General features: G+C 33.4%; 1 protein-coding gene across 1 annotated transcript; it reads right to left on the bottom strand.

The window, feature by feature from the left end:
- Nucleotides 1-715: 715 nt before the first annotated feature.
- On the bottom strand, nt 716-16,702 carry LOC110020258 (beta-1,6-galactosyltransferase GALT31A-like; the record flags this gene model as incomplete). Its single annotated transcript, XM_020718296.1, is given in 8 exon segments — nt 716-803; nt 898-1,018; nt 1,138-1,210; nt 1,500-1,563; nt 1,641-1,837; nt 2,237-2,295; nt 2,390-2,489; nt 16,281-16,702. Coding segments are annotated over 8 exon segments (815 nt in total), but the record flags the coding sequence as incomplete, so codon positions are not given.
- Nucleotides 16,703-17,860: the final 1,158 nt, after the last annotated feature.

Here is a 17,860-nt window from a genome sequence, read left to right as displayed (position 1 = left end):
TATATACATATATATATATATATATACATATATATATATATATATAACAAAATTATGATGGAGCATATTGACTAATATTAGTAGTTGTGAAATGATCATAAAATTTTCAATTAAAATCAAAATAAAACAAGATACATATAACATTAATTTCAATAGTAGTGGTTATGAAAATGTTCACAAAGATATTCAAAGTGTTACCATGAAATATACTTTTTGTAGAGATATCGTTCTAATGAGTGAGATGTATGTTAAAATAAATGAAAAGTTGCAATAATGTTTTAGAAAATAGTTAATTCTATGGATGTGAAGACATGGCATCAATATAAGGCCACGCGACCGAGCTAAAATAAATCTTATCGGATAACGAAAAAGATAAAGAAAACAATGCAAAATAATGGCTATATTCTACATATAAATATGCATATGCCGGACACTATTAAAGGGAAATTTACATACCTAGCGTACGATCCTTCTGTAATTGCATATCTCATGCCTAAACTTTCATATTTACACACATAACATTTTGGCACTTTAAATGGGTGCATGAAAAGACGTGCTTCTCCTCTAAAAAGTGGCAATAATGCTATTTTTCAGTTGATATTAATGATTTCAATGCTTTGTAAATATGAAAGTTAGGTGTGAGACATGTAAATAAATAAGAATTGTGTGCTATGTATTTAAATGCCCCAGTATTAAACTTCACTTCAGGACTTACTGCTTTGCCAGCACAGGTCCAGACTTCATACAGCCAATATAGGCACGAGGTTTTGATCTGTGGTGCGCTAGATTAGAAGCAAGAACACCTGTTTTGCAGAAATGACATTTGAATACGTGATAAGATATAGACAATTAAATAAAAATAGATGATGCAGCTTGTTGAAATTTAAGGAAACCTACCAAGATTTACATGCACATCATCATCTACTTTGATGTAAAAATCAGCATCCCATAGAGTCACAGCCATGGAGAAGTATATTTGAGTTTTTGAAGACAACTCATGATAACCTTCAACATGATTCTGTAGAAGAAAATTTTTTTATTTTCTAATTATTAAGTTTGTTTTTTATAAAAATCTGATAGAAAGAAAGCTAAACACATTTTAGATGATAGTTTCCACATTTAACTAATAAAGCACACCAGTCTAAGGAAATCCTGATGCTGCACTTCTTCCGCTTCCATAGCACGCTCTAAAACACCAACAGGAGTTGAGCTAAAACATGAGAAAACTCTCAAACATCAGTCAAAATGCATGACTAAACATGTATAATTTCATAGTTTTTGCATTTCATTTACATGCATACCAATCTTCAACGGCAAATCAAAAATACCATCATCGCTACCTTTCTAAAAGTGAAATACACCTTTTCATCCATAGGGTTTATGACACCAAAGTGTTTTAAGTGTAAATATAAAACTTTGGGTTTAGATATGTAAATACATAAGATTTGTATGGTATGTATGCAAATTTTCTGAACTAATTTTGTCTAATATTTAAGTACCTGCGGCCAATAACAAAGCGAATTACAATTCCTTTCTCTTGCTCCATTCTTCTAAGATTTTGAACTAATTGAAAGAATCTGAATCAAACCATCCATTCCATCTGGAAAACAGAAGTTTGAAGAATTAAGATATCTAAGTACCTTGAGGCATCCAAGTATTTCTAATTGAATCTCTGCGTTTTCTACTGCTAAATGCGGTCATAATTCCCATGACAAAGAAGACTTTGCGACGACGTATTAGTGATTCTGTTTGAGATCCCATAGTTTTCTCAAACGTCTGTGCAGCTCTAGCAGCTGCCAGTTGCATCTCTAGATCAGAAATTGTTTTATCCAAAGTCCTGGACCAATGATCATAATAGTTTGATTTGATATTCAAAATGTTTATCATATTAATAATAAACTATTGGAGGGGGAGAAAAAAAAACTAGAATATATATTAAAAAAATGTGTAGAAGAGTAAATGTCAAAATAGTCCCCTAACCACTTAAATGGGGTCATTTTAGTCTCAAAATCTATAAAAGTGTAAGATTAATCCCTAGAATCTTTTAATATGTGCTAAAATAGAATCCTGTAAAAATTATTTTAGCCCAATTAAAAGAGTTTGGAGACACAATTGACACTTTATAGATCTGGGACTAAAATGACTCCCACAAAGAGTCAGGGGACCATTTTGACAATTTTAAGGAATAAGAGATTAAAATTATATAAAAACTCATTGAATTGTTAAAGAGAGTTACATGATTATATCATGAGTATGTGATACTTGGCCAAGAATATCCCCAGGGATTGAAGTTTCCTGAAAACCGAGAAGCCGATTTAGGATGAGAAAGCTGTTAAAAGTAGCCAACAAGAATGCTCTAAGCTGGTTGAGAGCTTCACAAGGATCTTGCCTTTCTTTCACAATGTACAGATCTTTCCAGATATCTCCCTTTATAAACTCCCTTTGGCGATGCCTCGTTTCCACCAGCGAGCTCAGGAAAGGTCCATATCCTTCAAAGAAAGTAGAACTAGTTCAAAATAATCAGAAAAAAAAAATTAATTTGAAAAGGATATTCTTATGAATTCCTAGATTTTTGAAGAATTGATCAACTTTTGTATTTTATAAGGGAAATAGCTAAAATGTAGAAAGGTTAACATTCGAATTTCAGTGAAACGTTATATCCTTGATTTAGAAAAAATAATTTGAACTATCAAACAAATCTCTACATAGAAAGCAAGATCTTACAAAATTTATTAGGAGATTCCAGGACAGAATTTAATCATACATCAAAGAGTAGTAGTTATGAATGTATAGCTTAAGAGTGGAATTTCTAAGAAAATATGAGAAATATAAGAAATATATGAGAAATATAAGAAATTCTGTAGTTTAAGTAGGTGGAATTTCTAAGAAAATATGAGAAATATAATTAAACATTCAAGATAGATTGTTAAGGGAGGCAAATTGCAATTTAAATTTGATAAATACTTGATGTAAGATAAAATGCATAATTCCACTAGGAAAATTGTGATGGATGTTTTAGGAGAGTCTATAAATTGATCATATACTCATAAGGAGATTTGATGGTGGAGTGAGGAAGCATGAAAGGAGTTTGATATGATTTGGCATGATTGTTCACATAAATTAGTGCACACATATTTTATTACAATAAAATCAAAAATTCAACACGAATACAAAGATGAGCACCTACAATTCAAGAGATAGGTGATCTCTCCCAATTCCTACAATTCGAGAGGTAGAAACTCTAAACCTAAAACTCACAAAAATAATCTCAATCCTAAGACTCACAACAATGATCTCATGAATAACTAACCCTATTAGCCCTATTTATAACAAATAAAAATAAATGACTAGTTGCCCTTAGGCTCACAAAAAACTAAATTTCCCATAGAGACCGGTATAACAATACTCCCCTCCCAAAAAGACGCCTTATCCTCCAGATGAGAGAAAAAGAAACTGTTGTTGGATCACGTCAAGTGGTTCCCGCTCATAAACGAGCTTGTTGGTTTTCGCCGTCAAACACTGGCACACTCTTCATGACCATCTCCAACTTCTCAAAAGTTTGGGTCTTCACCTGAATTGAAAGTTATCCTTCAATTCCTTCATCCACAATCACCCATTTGAATTATAATCCTTCACAAACTTCAGTAGTATCCCATAGGTTTTATAAATCTTCTCAACCCCTTTCAAATTTAAGGTACTGACCCCCATCTACCACCAGGGCCTTGCACAAACTAGGATCACCATTAAGTACAACCGCTTTATCTCTCTCTTGAAACTCCATGATCAAAAGTTTTCAATGCATCTTTAGTCTGCCCAATCAACTGTAGCCACTTCATCCCCATAATCACATTCGTGCTTCCTAAGTCCAAGGAAAGGAAGTCTTCCGTCACCTATAAGCTCTACAGTGTCAATACTAATCCCTTGCAAATTCCCCAGCTTTTTTCCACCTTTTTTTATCCCCATCATAATCCCAAAGCTTCTCATATCTACAACTTCAACCCTAGTTAGTTCACGGCCTGACTTGAAATGAAATTGTGAGTGACCCCACTATCCACCAACACTCCTATCAACTGCTCCCTGATCTGTCCCCTCACGTTCATGAAGTGATTTGGAGTAAACCCTATCATTGAGTTGAGGGACACCTCCGCAAAATCCAAGTACAAGTGTTCCTCTCCCTCCACTGTTTCTTCCTCTGACTCCTCACCATTTGATTCCCCCTCACAAACTAACAAGATCTGGAGTGTGATATTTGCATAGTTGGTCTGGGGAATACTTCTCATCACGTTAGAAACATGATCCATTTGCTCTCGTCTTGCACCTCTATCTCTGTGAGGCTCCTGAAGTTGACCCCATAATGGGTACCCGTACTCTTCTCTTTCAGCGCCTCCTGTTAAAATGAGATCGTTTGGGTCCTAGGCATAATGGGCATTAAGATACTCTTATGGAATCCTCGTGTGGTGTCACTTTTGTTGCTCTTCTTCATCTTATTCTTATCTTCCACCATCTAGGCAAGCTTCATTGTCTCCCTCAGTCCTCGCAGACTCAATAGTCAAAGTGTTGCCCGTATGTCGAGCTTTAGGTCCTTCATGAAGTTCCCCTTTAATCGTGCTTCAAATATCTTTGAGTAGGTCTCCTTCCCAAATGACTCATAAATTTTCCAACAAGCAATCCTTAAATTCCTCCCAATAACGGATCAAGTATCTATCCTCCCTCCATCAAAACTATGCTAGGGCTTTTCTCTTCAAACATAACCCTTACGCCATGAGCTTCTCCTTCCCATTTTCCCCATTCATCTACCACATTCACCACTAAGCATCTCTCCACCCAATACACCCACCCATGCGTGTCTTCTCTCTCGAAGTGTTACATCTTCAACTTTCTAACCTTAACATCACCACCCCAACCTCCTCTCCCTTTGGTGTTTCCCCCCATGTATCTATGGGCAAAACACCCTCTTTCGATCAATCACAAACCATTTTTAGTTTCTCTCCTTACTTTTTCGTGCTCCTCCCAACCTTTTGCATAACCACTCCATTCAGCTCAGCCTCCTCCAGCAGAAATATCTAATCCACCCCCCATCAAAGTCCTATGTGGGAGTTCTTGATCGTGGATGTTTTCCTCCTATTCTTCACATTTGATTTCCTTTTCTTTCAATCAGGACACCTATTCTCTAGTCAACCCTTGCTTAGGGTTTACAAGTTGAGCCATCGGAGGGGTCTTGGATTGCATTTCAATAAGTTTTATTATCATCTCCTTCATGTTATCAATTGAGTTGTCATGGTGAAAAACCTCTCCATTATCTTGGATTTAAGAAGCCCTACTTATTCCTTCAAATCTCTCCTCAAAAGCATTCACTTTCCTTATTGACATTTCTCACAATTTTTGATCAAGAAGGAACTCTTGTACGTTGAAATCCCGTTGACGACTTCCCAGGTGTTTGGCGTGGTTCGGTCACGACAGAGACAATGACAGAGGTGCATGTATGCCACGATTCGATGCAACTGTACCCATCTAGTCGTTTTCTTCCCAGTAAATTGTGATTCCATGCGTTTCTTCCCAGTTACCCCAATTGCAACTGGCTCGCGATATTAAGTCAGGCAGGCATTGCCAGCATCGATCCACCCTATACTGCGTCGCGATCTTGTTGTCTCTTCCCAACTAGCTCTTCTTGTGAATGTTTGCAAGATACACAAACTCATTGAAGACTTATGATGCCCAAAATTGTTGTAAAGCAATCGATCAATCACACTAATATACATGTTGATCAAGTAATATATAGATAAAGAGTATGTGTATCGATCGCATAAAAAAAATTATCAAAATAGTTATAATAGGGTAAGTTTAGGTCACTAAACCGCTACGCCTAGTTTGAAAGTTCAGTTTGCAAATATGAAAGGTTTAAAAATCCTACTACAGAAAGTGGAAAACTAAAATGGATTTTAATGAAGCTTTTAGAAGATGAAAGATTCCTACACATGTAATATTTTTCTCATGAAATCTCATGTTATTATTGACAACCAGGGCACAATCCTCTTTAGTTTATATCTAGGTCATATAAAGATTTAGAAACTATACTATAGTTAGGAGGAACTTAACCACACATCATTTCCTAAGATTCCTCGAATCTCTTATATAAGTTGCACTTTTCTAATGACAATATGTTTATTCCACCAAGCTATTATGTGTAACTTACTTTTCTTCTAGGCGATGGCTAGAAATTATAGATCACAAAGAATTTTAGCATTCTACAGCTCAAATTTAAATAAAATTAAGACTGAAAAATTAACAAGTCAACATATGAAATTCAAGCATAAAAAAACATCCAAAAATGAATTCCATAGGATAAAATATCGAGAAAACCAATTCTTATATTATAGAAGTATGAAAACGAGATTAACTACTATGCATGAGAAAAGCATGAAAAATTATTATCGCGGGCATGAAAATAAAAACAATGCAAGAGATCAAAAAACTTAAACCAAAGCAAATTGGTTTTTGCAATACTCCATGATCATCTACATTCGATGCAAACTTCCCGTAGATCTCCCTCATACAAATGCACTCAATCTCTTCTCACAACTTCTACAAACTCTCAATAGACAATAACCTTAGGAATATTCTCTAAGGGAAAACAAATGGAGAAGCCCCTTAGTTTTCAAGACTCCCTAAGCCTTCGATGTCCCAAAAGTGCCCTAATTAACCCATGAAATTTCCTTATATAAGCTCTTGCCAAAATTGCAAGCCAAAGTCTGTCGTAATTATGTTGGACCAACAATAAGGGCGACGTAGTTATGCCGCGTAATGGCATAATTATGTCGAATCAACATTCTTGTTTGTTTCGTGTTTTGGCTCTGCAATGCGTCAACTCTTGTAACCTGCAAAATAACATAAAATAATCTTCTACAAGCATGAAATCATGATAAATAAGATAAAAAATATGGTGTTTAAAATAAAAAAAATCACGTAAATTTACATCGTATCAAATCCCCTAAACAAACTTATTACTTACTCTCAAGTAATTGCATATCTAATTGAGACTCAATTATGTTCATAGTTCTTACATGGAACTTCCTGATTCTCCAACAAGATGATATAAGTTTAATGAAAGAAGTACAAATATCATTTCAAGGTTGAATTATAATTAATCTCTAACAACATAGCCCTTTCTTTTAATTCTACTTCTTCTGAGCCTAAATATATCTCAAAACTCTTAATATAGTGTGATTGAAATATTTTTGTTTTTCAAAGATATTTTTAAATAAATTAATAATCACCAAGCCAACGAAAATCATTTAACTTTTTACTGAATATAATATCATAAAAATTTTATTAAGAGAGCTTTTAAATCTTATTAATTAGGAAAGACTTGGACATCAATTTTTTTATACTCACCTCAACCTTCTTATCAGGAAGACTACTTTATTTTTTTTTTTTGGGATCTGGCCTTTCAAGATTTTTTTATTTTCTTTTTTTTTAGCCCATTCAACTATTTTTATCTTTCGCTTTCTTCAATTTCACTAAAAATTATCATGTCTGGTTGAACGCATTTCTTTTAAAAATTTTGAATGTCTAATTTTCCCTGATTGATAACTCTCAAATGCTTCATAAAGTGAACTCCAAAATATTATAATTCATTCAAAAGTCAAAAACCCAATTAAATTGATTGAGTTGAAAGTTAAAAGACTTAAAGTATCTCCATACATTTTAATTACATCATTTTAATTATTCTAAGATTATTTAGGGTTCGAGTTAAAATTGTTAAAGTGCAAGATTCAGTTAATAAGAAATTAATTCTAACCACCTACTTTAATGAATATTTATATTTGTAATCAAGGTTTTATCTAATCTAATCAAATCATCGGGCTTCCTGTCATGAGTCACTATTCTAAAGTACAGTCAAGAACTTAAATACGAGAATTACACTTGGGCAAGTGGACATGCGTAACTCCATCCTCCAAACTTATATTCAATCTTATACATATCATATAAAAGGTTAAGAGAATCTAGCATACAACAATGAATCGAAATTAGAAAATACATCATAGTAAGAACAACAACACATGAAGATCAATTAGCGTAGCATCTAACAGACCAAAAAAATAATATAAGTTTACATAAACGTATTAGCATGAAAAGTTCAAATATGATAAATCTAACCAACTAGGGTAAATATTCAACCAAAACTAATATGACACATGCTAAGAAAATCAACCAAACACAGTCAAAATAACTTTAAAGAAAATGAAAAGCAAAAATATGCTCAAATCAATGGATAACAGTTGGGTTGCCTCCCAAAGTAGTGCTTGGTTTAACATCCTTTTTCAGACCTAAGGTCAAATCAATTCTAACATTATTCCCCTAGGATCAAAATTCTATTTCAAAAATTTTTGATCAATCACCCAATATTTTGGTTGTCTTGGAGTTTTCACTAAATCCTCAGGTTTAAGAATTTCGTAAAACTTCTTACTGTCAATTTGATAATAGTCTTCCAAATGGTATGTAAGAGGTTAATTCAGGTTATAATTTCTAATGGTGTTTTCTAGATTCAAAACTCTCCCAATTAACTCCCATTTTAGCAAATTTGTATTTTCGCCATTATTTGCTAGAAATGATTCCCTATGAGGTGAGCTAAGGTTCCAAAATCTTTGGCTTGATTCTTACTAGATTTTTTAGGCTCAAGGTTTAACTCTTCAGAGTTACTCTCCTTCATAGGGCTAACTTCCAACTTCTTCCCACTGCTAAGTCTACCTGCACTTGCTCATTACCTCCTTAGGATTCACTTCAGTGTTACTAGGTAGCGTCCCTTGGGGTCCATTGCTTAAAAAGTTAGTTAACTACCTAATTTGGCTATCTATGTTTCTCATGGTTGTGGCTTGGCATTGTAATTGATTCTTCATGATTACTATAAATTCTTCTGAGGACAAATTATTCTCCCTAAATTTGGGGCTAGAAGTAAATCCACCTGGGTAAGTTATTTTAAGATTGTCACTGCCTTGGTTGTTCCAATTTCTTACATGATTGGCTTGGGTGCACCTGCACTGCGGGTTTTCTACACTTGAGTTATTATTGTTCTAATTGAAGTTTGAGAAGTTTATCCAATCCGGGTTGTGGGTGTTGGAATATGCGTTGAACCTAGTTTTCATGGCATTCAAAGAAGTTTTCCTAGAATCACCTATTAATTCATAAGTTATCCCGTCATTGGGTGAGGTTTTTGGCACTGAATTCATTCCTAATTTGTCTATTCTCCTTGACATGTCAGCAATTTGTGAGGTTATGATCGTCGACACATCAGTTTTACGCCCACTAGCGATCTTTTTTTATGGGTAACTCTCTCAAGTGAACATTGAAATTTCTTTGTGGTCGTTTACTCAATTAGTGAGCGGGTTTTCTTAAGTGATTTGGACATAAGGCACCCCTCAACAACAACATTTATAATTAATCTCAAAGATCACACAAGCCCATTGCAAAAGGTTTAAATAATGAGCCAGTCAAAGAAGGCATGATATGACCTCTCCCTATGCAAGTCTTTGAACCTTCCAAGCTTCGTAAATGTTATCTTCATCTATTTAAGTGAAGGACATGATGTTTTCCTAAAGTTTGATAGTCTTGAACAAAGGAAAGCATTGGACCATGAATTTTTGGGTTAAGTTGTTCCAAGTAATGATCGATCCTGTTGTTGAGAAGTAAAACCACCTTTTGGCTTTATCTCCAAATGAGAAAAGTAATAGCCTGAATCTAACATTATCGTCGAAAACTCCGCTCGCTAAGCTTGAAGGTGCCATGCAATTCTAAGAAACTAGCCAAATTGAGGTATGATTCTTCTATGGGTGATCCCCCAAACTGGTTAGTTTGAATTATTAAAATAAGCTCTGCTGTAAGTTCAAATGCAAGGGCTTCTACGACAGAGCATTTAAGACTCATGTGAGTATCAACTATTGATGGGATGACATACTCCCTAAGAGGTTTATCATGGTATTTCTGAAAATTTGTCATTTCTAAGTGTTTCTTTTTAGTTTTGAGATTTTCAATTTTTTAAGCGTTTTTTTTTTACTTTTCAAGACTGAGGGCAACAATTGACCCATTACTCCTATGCATGCAATAATAGGTATGCAAAGGGTGACCTTATTCTAAAATAAGAAGTGTAATAAAAAGAAAAAATAGGAAAAAAAGAAAAACGTAAGGACAATATCACAGTTAAACAGGAAATGTACAATTAGGCAAGGACAATGATTTTTTTTAGATTTTTGTATTTTTAAAAATAAGACAGAACATAATTATAACAAAAACACAAATAAACAATAAAATAGAATACAATTCAAACCCCAACTCTAAAATTTTCAAATAAAATTCTCTTAAAGTCATAAAATTTTAACTCATTTACCCGGCAACGACACCAAAAACTTAATGACCAAAATTATTGTGAAGCAATCGGTTAATCATATAAGTATACATGTCGATTAAGTAATAAACAAAAAAAAAGTCCGCGTATCGATCTTATAATGAAAGTTGTCAAAATAGTTCTAACAGAAAAAATTATAGTTTACTAAACCGCTAAGCCTAATTTGAAGGTTTAATTTGCAGATATGAAAGGGTCTAAAATCCTAATGCAGAAAGTAAAACTAAACTAGGATTTTTAGAAATTTTTTAAGATGAAAGTTTTCTACTCCAGTAAAATCGGTCGAATGAATTCTCGATGTTTTTTCTATGAAATCACACATTATTGCTGAAAACCAGTGACCCAATCCTCATTAGCTTATGTTTAGATCATAAGAAGAGTTGGAACCATCTTGCAGCTAAAAGGGAATTAACCATGCAACGTTTCATCGGATTCATCGAATCCCCTATCAAGATTGCAATTTTCTAATAACAATATGTTTACTCCACTAAGCTATTGTGTGCTAACCTACTTGTTACTCTAGAAGAATGTTAGAAGTCAGAGAGCATAAAAAATTTAAACATTCTATCGGGTCAAATTCAAACTAAAATAAGAAAAAAAATTAACACAATATGAATCTAAACACAGAATAAGCGCCTCAAGAACAAAATTCATAAGTTAAAACATCAAGAAATTCACATGCATTACAACAAAAGAATATGAGAAAAGAAAGCACGAATTGCCATTGCGGGCATAAATAAGTAATAATTGAAGAGATACAAAAAACTCGAACTCGCGTCAATTAGTCCTTGCAATACATTGTGATCATCTCCGTTCAACACATATTTTTTTTCTAGATCTCGATCATACAAGTGCACTCAATCTCTCCCCACAACCTCTCCAAACTCTCAACAAAAAATAACCCTAGGAATCGTCTCCAATGGAAAACTAATGGAGAAGGCCCTAAGGTTTACAAGACTCCATAAAGAACAACGAAAAACCATCCTCCAATGTCCCAAAAGTTCTCTAATTAACCCATAGCATCTCCTTATAGAGCTATTGCCAAAACCGCCATGAAAAAAATTGTCAATTTAACCATGATCGGGCCACAACATAGCAAGGCTCATGCCTAACGTAATTATGTCGGATTAACAACAAGTGCGGTGTAATAATGCCACAGAGTGACATAATTTCGTCATATCAACATTCTCACTCGCTTTGTGTTTTGGCTTCACAACGCATCAACTCATGTAACCTGCAAAATATCACCATACAACCTTCCACGACTATAAAATCATGATAAATAAGAAAAAATATATGATACTTAAAGCAGAGAAATCCCGTAAATTTACATTGTATCAACTTCCCAACTATACCGTGATATAAGATCATTGTACCCCATAGTCTCGTTGTTGTCTCGACCGACAAAAGATAAAGGCGACTTTGCCCCTTCTAAACGCGATCAACACTCAAAGGAGGATGGCTTAGATTACCATGATAACGCCTGCTGCTTCATGAAATCCTGACTATTTACCCAATATGCAGCGATCCTTTATCTGATTGCTTCATGGTGGAAACTTTGGCTCTCGGATCGAAACTAGGGCATGCTCAATCCTACTTCTTTGTTTCCTAGAACCGAATGCTTTGATACCATTTGATACGATTCAACATGATTTTCCATAAAAATGAGGGCAAATATGTATTTATTGCAAGAACTTCAAACATTAAACACATACAAAGATAATCACCTACAAATTCAAGAAGTAGATGATCTCTCTAAATTCCTACAATTTGAGAGGCGGGAAATCTCTCCCAAACCCAAACCTTAAGACTCTCAACAATAATCATGCATAACTATAACCCTAAACATATTGGTCATATTTATAATATACAATAATAAATGACAAATGACTAATTTGTCCTTAAGTCAATAAAGACTAAGTCCTTAGGGACCAACATAACAGAGTTATAAAGGACAAGAATAGTGTATAATAAAAGTTGACAAAAAATTAAATGTTGTTGGGGCTTGAGAAGGCTATAAGAAAACAAAAGTCTCGTAGAAAAAGCGGGTAAATATTATAACATTGATGATTTATATAATAGTCTTGATTAAAAAAAGAAAAAAATTTAAATTGATGTGTCATCAACAAATTCATCATATGACACAAATCTCAAGGTATTTTTGAGTTAGACTTATTTTAATTCAAAATAAAAATCATCCACAACTCCAATTTCAACAAACTTATAGTCAAATCGAATGGCTTGACAAGACGAACCCAATGACACTAAAATTGATCAAATCAGAGTCAAATCAAGCCCAGATTAAGCTATTAATCACTTTTGAAAGCATTGGGTGGTCGATTGAAAGGTCAAATGGATTCCAAATCTAACAAATTTATAGTAAAAGCGACTGTCTCAGTAGGATTCACCCAAGATCACTCTATTTCCACATCAATCATTAAATCACTTTTGTAAGCATTGGGTAGCCAATTGGAAGGTCAAATGCAATTCAAATTTGACTTATAGTAAAAGCGAGCGTCTCAGTGGGATTCGCCCAAAATCACTCGATTTCAATATCATTAAAGCACTTATATATCCTTGAATTATCATCTGATTAAAGAAATCAATTTAGGCTGCCCAATATAGTTATTTGGATTCCTACCTTATTTACAGGGAATCTCACTAGTAAAGTCTATAAATGGAGCCCTACTCTTTTCATGAAGCATGAGGAACTAGACTCGGTTCTGAAGAAAGAGGAAGATGAGTCAAATTTGAAAGCCGTTCTGGAATTGATGGTCCGACGACAATGACCGTAGCTACCGACCACCATCAATTGTCCCTGCTCGTCACCATTAGTGGACCTGACAAAGTAGCAACGTACTTCACAACAAAGTCCCCTGAGGACAACGACATAGTGGAGTAAAGAAGCACCGTGCAGATTAACGGTATACATTGAAGATACAAAGCAGCACAGTACTGTGCAACAACATACTTTAAAGACAGTGTACAAAATTCTGATGATGACTCCCTGTAGTAACTGCTCCTGATCATTATACAACGAACCCTTCTGCGGACAATGTACTTGGAGAGGCCTTAAAACCCTTTCCCGTCTATGGGATGAAAGTCTATACTTGTACTCCTAAGCTTATACTGGATGAGACTCCAACACATGTAGAGACAAGTCTTAAGAAATTTTTTTCATCCAAAGGCTGCAACACTAAGTTTTTGCAATAAAATCATAACACAAAATACTCGTAGAGACAAGTTTTTGCAATAAATCCAACTTGGTATACATGATACAAGAGGTGTTGTGGAAAAGAAGGAAATCCCAAAAGGAAAAACACAAAAATCCGTTTAAGAATATTCATCCAAAGGCTGCAACACTAGCCTCTCAAAATCTCTCCCAACTAAAAAAAAAAAAGTAGTATCACCACAATTAAAAGGATTCAAATAAAATATATAATTACTTCTTTTGAATCCTTAATTTGGATTGCTTTATAAGATTCAAACATGGGTTTTTGCATCTAAAATATTATCTCCAAATCTCACATGATAAGCCCTCAATTTTAAAAATAAAAATAAAAATAAAATTAAAATTAAAATAAGGTGCAATTGACTATTATGATAATGAAATTTTGAAATTGATCTAGTAAGAAATCTCCTTACTTATCATGAATCTCCTTATATTTTGAAGGAATGTAGCTAAAATTTAAAGAAGTTGGTTGTACTTTCAAATTTAAGGATACATTCATCCTTTATTTAGGCAAGTTAAGCTTTCAAGTCTTAAGGAATTTTTTTCATTGATTCCTGTAATTGTTTAATTGTATACTAATAAATGGCTACCATGAGCCGAAGAGATATCAACAAGCCCAATGTGCCTCAATCATCTATTATTTCCTTAGTGGGCCTCCATCACCTACACCGTTCTTTTGAAATACAGTCATTGAATATCAGTTGTCAGATTGACCAACCGACTTGACCTATCGAACTGACCAAGTCAAATACTAGCTACCGAGTAGACATGTCAAATTAACCTGCCAAGCACATCAACTCGATACATCTTAAATCATCTGTCGAGTGCTAGCTGCAAAGAGAGGATAAACACACATTCGACTGCGCCTGATGACAGGCTATCCATCCAAATGTCATATCGATCTGTCATTGATATACTAGACAAACAGACATCGAGATGCACTAAAATCATTAAATATTTTTTCTCTGTAAGAAATGAGAGAGAAATCATCTCAAAACCTATAAATAGAGATGATCTAACACCTTCGAGGGAGAGGATATTCTTCCTTTTTACCCGGATCTAGAGCTTGCTCAAGCTCTTTTCATAGAGCAATTGTGCATTTTGTTCTCTTGTTCTTCCATTACAGGTTTTGCTTAGGTTGTGTGAGCCACAATTCAAGATTCAAAATTAATATTTTTATTATATTCATGTAATATAAATAGATATTAATCGATACAATCAAAATAACATTTCTAAATCTGAAATATCATAATCAAATTTTACTCTTTTCTGGTCACAATATTTTCCCACCTTCCAAAAATATGTTACATGACCGCCATAGTAAAAATTTACATTTTAGGTTGTAAGGATGAATGAAAAGATAAATTCTCATATTAATGAATTATAATGCAATATAGTAAATGCATATGAACATAAGTAGAGAAATTAAAGTGAAATAGTACTATTATGAGAACCAATTAGTTTTACCTCCAACATCCAAGCACAATCAAAATTACATATAAGCATATATATCAATTCAATGTTACTAGAGTTGAGCTTGGCACCCTCCTATGAGCTTGAGCAAGGTAAGGCATAGAACCTACAACTAAGTTCAACCAAATACCATTACTAAGGAGTGCCTAAGCAAGTGTCTTGTTCTAAGATGCTACACAAGAATTAGGCTCATTATCTTGATTTGAAAGATGGTATTAATACTTCAAATGCTGAATAGAGATAGTTTATGAAATTATGTTTCAACATGTGATGAAATGAAAATATCATAAAGAGATGGAGAAACAAGCACCCATCCTATAAAAAAAAAAGTCAATTAAATGCAAGTGCAATAACTTTATTTTTAGAATAGTAAAACTTAAAATGGAGAAGATGATCTTAGGGGAAAAAAAAAGAGAGAGATTGAGAATTCTAAATCGGGTGATAGAAAAGAGAGAATGAAAGATGACAAAAATAAGGAATAGATAGAATGAAGATCAGGTAATTATTAAGCTATACATGCTAAGAACTTAAGTAACTTAATTATATTAGTTTAAAAATATATTTGGTAATTTTTTGAAGTTGGAACACAGCTGAAACTTCAAAATTCATTGATTTTCTGACTTATCTAATCTTATGATTATCATTTTCAACCCTTGTGAAATCACAAAATTCACCAGTCAAACCAATTCTTGCACTATTCATTTAGTTGCTTATATATAGAAAAAATATATTTTCCTAAACACGATTTCTAGTTTCAAGCAGCCAAATTAAACAAGCCCGCAGAACAACTCACTGTTCTGATTTAAGGACTCATGTTCTTTAAAGCGACAATAAGGCCAAAAAAGCAATAATCCAGCTCTTCCAACAACTGCTAGTGCAGCAACAGAGCTAAGAATCCTCAGATATTCAAAGAAAAACACAAAAATATCTTTCTGATCACTTAAAAACAAATAAATGACCCAAATTTCTTGCCATCCAGCTAAAATGGTTGAAATCTAAGCCCCGAAGCAACAAACAACCTTTCACCAAGATCATAACTTTCTGCTACAAATGCCCTCTCCCAACCATTCCGACCAACTGAAGCAAAACACTAACATCAACCAAAATAATAATCCAACAAGAAAGCCAGCCAAGCTTCTTCAATGAAAAAAAAAAACAAGAACATAGCAGGAAACTCACCTGTTCACCAGTAAAACCCCAAGACAGAAGCAAGAGATGCAGAGAAAGCAGACCATTCTCGCTGAGAATCCCCCCATCACTCTCTGATGCTTCGTCGCAAGCAGCGCTCCCATTGCTCTCCCAAAAACCCCTCTATTTAAAAGCTCCTCAAGCACCAGCCGAAGCAGCCGTCGCCATTAGCGGAGAAGCAAAAAGCTCGAGCCTTTCACATCACGCAAGGCTCCTCCGAGTCCCCACAAACCTAAAATCGCGGCCGCAAACCATTGGGCAGTAGGCATTGATGGCATTTTAAGCAAGCATTGGCGAACTCGGAGGAGTATAAAGGACCAGAAGGAAATAAATGGAGATCGAGGAATGATGGATATGTCGATATCTTTTCTTCAGCAAGACACTGACTTTTTAGTTTTTACCCTCGACAGCAATCTCTTTGGCGTATGTGAGTAAGAGATTTGAATTACTGCCGATTTAGAGGCTCTTGGTTTTATTGGTTTGAATTTTAAATATTTAGAATATAATATTAAATAAATAAAATTATATTCCTAAAATATTTTATCGATATTTAATAGTTGTTAAGAAAATTAAGTGCTTAGGATTTGTTTAGTCTTTTTTTTTAATTTATTTAAGAAAATTATTGAGTATATATATTTTTTTATGATTTTATTTTTCTAAGTAAATTTATTTCTTTTTCATAATTTTCAAAACATTTAAATTTATTTTTTATGCTTTTAGAAATAACGATTATTCTATAGCTTCTAATGGATGCTTCACTTGGAATAAAAATATAAATAAAATAAAATTAAGAAAAAGAAAAAAAAATCAAATTTGATCCCAAAAAATTCTCTTAATAATTTAAAATATAATTAAGTATTATTTTTATTTATTAAAGAGCCATTCAAAACAATTATATTTTTTTAATTACTACATAACATTTAATTTGATGATATTTAGAAATATTTTAATAATTATTATTATTTTTATTTATCAACAATTTAATTTCGATTTGAAATAATTAAAATTTAAATTTTTTTCCAAAATATTTTTCTTCTATCGCATCATCATTTCTGTAACAGCACAATTTTAAAATTAAACTAAAAATATATATATTAAAATAATTTATGTTTTTCAAGATGAATTTAAATTCTTAATTCTTATATTATTTGATTTTTTTTTAATTTCTGAATGAATATTAAAATTTATTTGAATAACACCTACAGCTATTGCATGGGGTTTATTTCTTGAATGAAAGTTTATATTGTCTTATGAATAAATTTTCATTTTTTATTGCAATCATACCCAAGAGAAGGTTTTATATGAAATGCATATTTTCGTTGCAAATTTAAAAGTATGAATATCAAATTTATAAAAACAAATAGGGCTGTCAAAAAAGTTTGTTGTTCGCGAACAGTTCGTGTTTGGTTCGTCAATGAGTTCGTGTTGAATAAGTAAACGAGACGAACGTGAACAATTTTTTTTCGTTCGGTTAGTTAAATGAACCATACACGAACAATGATGCGTTCGTTCGTGTTCGAATCATTATTGTTCGAAATATAAAATAATTTTAAATAATTATATATATATAT

The sequence above is a fragment of the Phalaenopsis equestris genome, unplaced genomic scaffold (genome assembly GCF_001263595.1).
Source record: "Phalaenopsis equestris unplaced genomic scaffold, ASM126359v1 Scaffold000094, whole genome shotgun sequence".
NCBI lineage: Eukaryota > Viridiplantae > Streptophyta > Magnoliopsida > Asparagales > Orchidaceae > Phalaenopsis > Phalaenopsis equestris.
Note: the sequence above shows the minus strand (reverse complement) of the source record. Positions and strands in the feature narration are given on the sequence as shown.